The sequence below is a fragment of the Quercus suber genome, unplaced genomic scaffold (assembly GCF_002906115.3).
Source record: "Quercus suber isolate HL8 unplaced genomic scaffold, Cork oak 2.0 scaffold_369, whole genome shotgun sequence".
Classification (NCBI taxonomy): domain Eukaryota; kingdom Viridiplantae; phylum Streptophyta; class Magnoliopsida; order Fagales; family Fagaceae; genus Quercus; species Quercus suber.
In genome coordinates, this window is record NW_027069821.1 from 649,001 (window position 1) to 655,755 (window position 6,755).

Below are 6,755 nucleotides of genomic sequence, written 5' to 3' on the forward strand. Positions count from 1 at the left end.
CCCCGCCCCCCAACAGTTCTCTTGAAGATGAGGACAAAACTTGGAAAAAGGTAATATATTCTATATTATACAAAATCAAGCCTACACAGACAGTTACCTTTTGTAATTCACCAAAATCCCAATTCGGTCAACCTGTGCAAAAACCTGATCCAAGAGCCTTCTTTTACACTTAACGCAACACTGTGCACCGAAAAAATTAATCATATTCCTTATTCGTTTGCACCTTTTATATATATATATATATATAAACAGCCTCATTATTGGTCAAAATACTCATATAAAAAAAATATTCTAATACAACATAAAGTTTAAATTTGACAAAAAAACAAAATTTCTTAAACTCTTACATCAAAGGTGTAGTCAATCTTTTTCTACTTCAGTTTTTTGGATAATTTACTCTCTCAAAAGATCCCTCATATACATTGACTTAATAAGTTTATAAATAGCTAAGATTTCAACCTTATTTTCTAAAAACTCTCTTATAATTATAAATTATAAAATTGGTCCCACAAAAAAATTTACTTAAATACCCTTCTTTTTAAATTTTTTTTTCCGGGGTATTACAATAGAGAAATGATATGTCTACAACATTTCTACAACATTTTTACAACAAATTTTAAGCGGCAGACTGTTACTGGTTGTTATTATTGGGGCAAAAAAGTAATTTTAGTGTTAGTTTCAAATTTGAACCAATAACAACTAACCACCTGTGATTTTATGTAAAAATGTTGTAAAATTGTTGTAGACGTAGCATCTCTCATATTGAGTTCTACTGGAGTCCATATGAATATGATCAAACAATAATACATTATTCCATTTCACAATCAGACCACTGCTCCAATAAGGCACCCCTCGCAGCTTGATAATCAATCGGCTTGTCTTGGGTTCCCACTCAAGTGTGAAGGCTCCTGATGCCGGATCATCTGATGCCAACCATGAAGTAAGAGACCAATTACGCCCAGTTTTGTGATTGACACCTAATTTCATCCCAGGCAGAAGTGTGTCAGTGGGATGATCAAAGCTTTCCCACAACCACCTTCCAATAGAGCCATTGGAGTTCACTTCTCTTGCAACTAAGTTTCCTGTATCTAGTAGAGTATCACTAATTGTGTTTTCAGTTTGACCACCAGAATATATTACAAAAGGATCACCTCCAAATCCGCTGGAATTTATCATCAACTTTCCCAGGTGGTCAAGGGTAAGAAACGCTGTTGAATCATTTGAAATAGGTCTGTCTCGGTTGCCGATCCATACTGTGTTGTCCGTAACATTTGTGTACCAAATGGCAAAGTAACTGTTGTTTTTGTACTGAGAAGTAGGCTTGAAGTATCCCAAGGTGAACTTCCGATTGGCAGAAACGAGGTACTGTGAGGAATTAAGAACATCGCCCTGCTTTATCGTGTCTAATAAGTCTGCTGATGAACCCCACAATGATGACATGATAATTATAAGCAAGAAAGTTGGGTGGACTTCCTTGCTAGTCATTGTTGTACACAGGCACAACTTAGCACTAAACCTTTGGAAGATATTAAAGGGAATAAAGATTATTAGTGATTTGATGCTGAGGTGAGGTGAGGTGGTTGAACATGCCTCTTTGAATATTGATTCTTCCAAAATGGGGATCAATTCTGATGTATTGACTACAGTTGAGTGTGCCTGGCTCCTTTGTACTAGTTTTCTGAATTAGTTTGCTAGTTAATAATTAAGTATACAAATATACAATAAAGAAATGGAATAGAATAGAATGAATATAAGGAATAGAAACGATATGAAATATAATGGAATAAAATTAAATTATGTTGTTTGGGGTTTGGACATTTTAAAGGACTATATATATATATATATATAAAAGTAATCTTGTTTTAGCTAAAATGAGAAGTAATAGAAATGAAGCATACCAGTCTTCAAGTTGAACGTTCTCAACCCATCAGGTCAGCACCACGTTGCAGCAGGTCTTCTTTCTTTTCTTGCTTTTCGTCCTCTGCTTCTTTTTATTTTTTGTCTTCTTTGTCTGCCTCTTCTTCTTATTTTTTGTCTTCTTTGTCTGCCTCTTCTTCTTCTTATTTTTTTGTCTTCCGCCTGTACTCTAGCATTGTATTTTTTATTTTTTTATTTTTTATTTTTTTTATAGAAACACTAGCATAGTACTCTAATACATGATATATTTTCTCCCCTTCCACGTGTAATTCAGCGTATATCTTTGACTTCTAAGCCTTCCTCCATTATACTTTTATTTTCACATTATTTAAATACACATTACTCTTATTATAATCTTAAAAATTGATTGTTAATTTTGAGATTGGTTCAAATTACTCCTAGTATAATTTAACAAAAGTTGTATTTTTTTTTAATTATTTATTTTTATAAGATCTAACAAAGAAAAAAAATTGGATAAAAAAAAAAACAAAGAAAAAAATTTAATTACATAATTGCCTCTGCAACTAATGTACACCACTTTATTAGTCATTTTTTTAAGGCAAAACTAAACTATTGGTTCCTGTAGTTTACACTATGAGTGCAATTGGTCCCTCAAGTATAAAAAATAAGCGTTATTAATCCTTTTGTTAACTCCGATTAGTGTCAATATTTATGTGACTAACAAAATAATGACATGACATATATTTAATTAATGTGGCATTCTTTTAATTAAAATATTATAAAATTAATTTTCCCCGTCATAAACCCCATAGCTGATTCGATCAAATGTTTCTCTGAAAACCAAAGTGCAAGCTCAATAGTAAAACTACTAGAGCTGATTAAGACCCCTAATTTCAAAATTACAACTTAATTTCTTTTAATCTACTCAACTAGATGCGGAATTAGAGTAATCAATGTGCAATTAACCGGGACTACTACCTAGTGCATGGACATACTTAATTAACAATTAAGTATAAAACATAGGGAGTAAGGGAAAAGAGAAGCAAACACAAGATAACACAGTAATGTGTTATAGAAGAGGAAAACTGAAGTACTTAGTATAAAAACCTCTTCACGACCGTCCAAGCCAAATCAATCTACTAGTGAATAAGTTGGAGTACAAGGATTACAATTTAAACACTCTAAGCCTAGACTACCCTCTATTCTTAGACCTCCCATGTCCCAACTACTAACGGGCTTCACCAAGTCTTGTCTTCACTAGCTTTCCAGATCCCACAATTATCAACAATTGCATCCACCTTCCCAAGAGATCCAAAACAACTCACAACACTCAGAATGGGTGAGGTATGCGTTTGGGCTAAGAATTTCTCAAAGGATATGGAATTAGAGAGGTAGGAGTATGAGGAAAACTAAGAGAAATGTGTAGAGGATTGTAGGTAAGCAATCTCTAACTCTCCAATGGATTTCTAGGGTTTTCTCTTTGAAATTTTCCTTACAATTTCGTGGGTAATGTGGGCTTTTATAGTGTGGTAAAGCAATGAGAAAAGGCACACAAAACAACTGGCAATGCATCTTGCAAGTCAGGTGGCGAGTTGGCCAAGTCACAAGCCACTCGCGAGATGCCATCAAGCACAAAACGTTTCAACTTATAGCATGTGCTCCTCATGTGACCTTTCACCAGTTGCTTCACTCGCAAGTCAATCACAAGCTAGTCGTGAGATGAATTGTCTTCACAGTTCTTCACCAATGTCGACACACACTGAACCCATTACATTGAATCTCACAAACATATAGGGAAATGATTGATGAATTACAATCAAATTTGACATAGAATTAAAGCCAACAAAACATAATTGAAAATCACAACTTTACACAAAGCATGGCTCACCTAGCTTTCACTTGCTTCCTGTTGTGTCTTCCCTCTTCTCACAAGCAAGTAACTGTTTTTTATCCACGAAAAGTCTTCAACTTTAAACACAATTATGGTTTTTTGCTTGTTTGTTTTGGGTATTTTTAGATGATAATAATAATAATAATAATAATAATAATAATAATAATATCTAAAAGCTGAACTGTAACATTTATTGTTGCTACGNATTCAAGGATCGCATTTGTTCATTTAGTTTTAATTCATATGAGAGCCAAAATTGTGTTTATTACATACCAAACAGGATTACAAGTTTAAACTTAGTTTATTTTTTTGTCAAATAAGCTCAAACTTGTTTGCAAGCTGCTAACTTTGTCCCATATTTTTGGTCCTATTTAGAAAATCAAACATTTTAAGTTAACATTATTTAATGGTTTGTCTTTTGGTTAAAAAAGTCCAAGTTTTTGAAACTACCCCACTAATTTAAATTGAAGAGAAATAATGATATTGCTTTTATTAAAAAAAAAAAAAAGAGTAAAAGGTATGTGAGAAAATTAATTTATTATCTTTTCAAAGAGGGAAACATTTTGGAACATCCCAAAATGAAATTCATAAACAACAATTTGGGACAAAGGGAATATTAATTCGATTAACATATTATTTTCCCATATAGAGTTAAACATGAGAAAAATTTTAACCCTTCACAAATTTATAATTTTTTTACTATGAATGGATAGTTTATTTTATTAAAAAAAAAAAAAAAAACTACAAATCATAGTTTAATATCATATGACCAATTTTTAGATTTACACAATCCAAAGTCAAGTCTATATAAATACATTGTTAGACAAATTTACATGTAAAAAGATAATATTATATAGGTAAATAAAACCTCATATTCATAACTTATTCAAAAATACATTATTATGTTTGACTTAGCTTGTTTAATAGTACTAGAGATTAAACTTATGCTTGAGCTTGGCTTGTCTGCTAAACAAGTGGACGTAAATAAGCATTTTTTTTTAGTTAAGTAAGAGTTTTTCATAAACAACGTAAAAATACATTATTATGTTTGAGTCTATGGTTTTATGTATATAAAGAAATGGAATATATAGAGTTTATATATGTAAAGATTCATATTAAATAAATAAATTTTATACACACACACACACACATATATATATATATAAAGGTTTAAGAAAAAGTATATGTATGGTTTTTATTAACTTAAAAGATAATGAAAAACCAACTGTTAATAAATAATAATTAAAATAATAATATTATCACGCGCAACTTGTGGATCTGCAACTAGTAATAATAAAAAGAGAGGACATTCCAATTTTCTTACTCAGCATAAAGCAACCACTTGCAATGAAGTGAAAGCTTAACATTCCCTCCCTTATGGGAAATTTCACTCAAATGAAAGCTTAACAAACTCCGTTCCTTGAGCCTTTGGACCAAATGACTTCAATCAAAGTATTAAAATGCATTAAAACTAATGTGGCTCAAATAGAGTGTAATGGCCCTTACATAACATTGGGAGTTAGACGTAAAATTTTATTAGAACCAGCTGAAGCTACCATAGACTGTTGAAAAATACCAAATATTGACAACTATTGGCACTACAACAAAAGTGGACTATGGTGACGAAACCTTTCGTCACAATATGTCCTTATTTCGTCACTGAATACATATGGTGACGAAATGGTGACGAAACAGCATTCGTCACCTAAGCTCCGTCACAGAATGTATTGGTGACAAAACATTTTCGTCACCAATAAAAAAATGATAGGTGACGAAATTTTTTCATCACCAATAAAAAATGATAAGTGACAAAATTTTTTCGTCACCTAATATTTTCGTCACTAAACCTTATTTTCAGTGACAAAATATTCGTCACCAAATGTATTTTTTTTTCCCAATTTCAATAGATTAGGTGACGAAGTTTTGCATCACCGATTGTTTTTTTTTTTTTTTTTTTTTAATATATATTTCAATAGATCAGGTGACGAATTATTTCGTCACCAATTTCTGCTTATAGTCAGATATGACAACGAAAATTATCGTCACCAATTTTATTTTATTTTTATTAATATTCTTTACATTTACTTGCCATTACATTAACCTGTTCATTTCTAACCAATACCATAAAAACAAACATCCATTCATTTCTAACCAAATCCATAAAAACAAACATCCATACAATCTAAAAATGCAATAAAGATGTTCACAAAGTAATTACAACNGAAGATCCAAGGAATCCACTATATTTTTATGCCTTGGGTGAGATTAGAACTGACAAGAGTAGCCCATAAACAATCCCTACAGTGGACACGTCAGCATGATTAAAAAGCATACTGTAAGAAATAGTCCAGCAGTAAAGTGTTTCTATAGAAAATAGCCCAGTGGTAGAGTGTTTCTGCAGAAGATAACCCAGCAGTAAAATGTTTCTGCAGAGAACGGCCCAATGGTAAAATAATACAAACAGAATAAATTTCCAACTGTTAGCTACTTCACAAATTAAGGGAAATGTCCATATTTTCAGACTCATCATCTGTTAACTCTGGAGAAGAGTCTTCTAACACAACAATATGAGGGAAAAATTCTATAGTAACAGTTACATTATAACCATTAATAGTAAATGAATAAGTAAATATCATGGGTTTCATAATAACAAATAATGGAGAAAACTTAGTGTGAGATGAAGGAAGAGAGAGAGATCCCAGCTAGCGCAGCAAGATCATTATGGTGCCAAGGCATGCTCGTGAATATATAGTGAGTAATGAGTAGAGAAAGTCATTTGTAAGTAGTATGAGTAATGAGTGAGTAATATGAGTAATGAGTGAGTAATATAAGTAATGAGTGAGAGTGTATAGCAAAGTTGATGAAGCTTTCTACTAGGATTAGTAAGTATTTATGAATAGAGTTATGAGAAGTGTTTGTGAGCCAGGAGCTGGGGAACTTGGTTCTTAAGCTTAAGACTGAGTACTCAGTGACTTTTTAGAGCTTA

General features: G+C 32.0%; 1 protein-coding gene across 1 annotated transcript in view; it reads right to left on the minus strand.

Moving 5' to 3' along the window:
- Positions 1 to 1,692, minus strand: part of LOC112003162 (G-type lectin S-receptor-like serine/threonine-protein kinase At1g67520) — a gene marked incomplete in the record, with an annotated part of 6,368 nt that extends 4,676 nt beyond the window's left edge. Inside the window, 1 exon segment of the mRNA XM_065760486.1 lies at positions 788 to 1,692. Coding sequence (XP_065616558.1) covers positions 788 to 1,485 — 698 coding nt within the window.
- Positions 1,693 to 6,755: the final 5,063 nt, after the last annotated feature.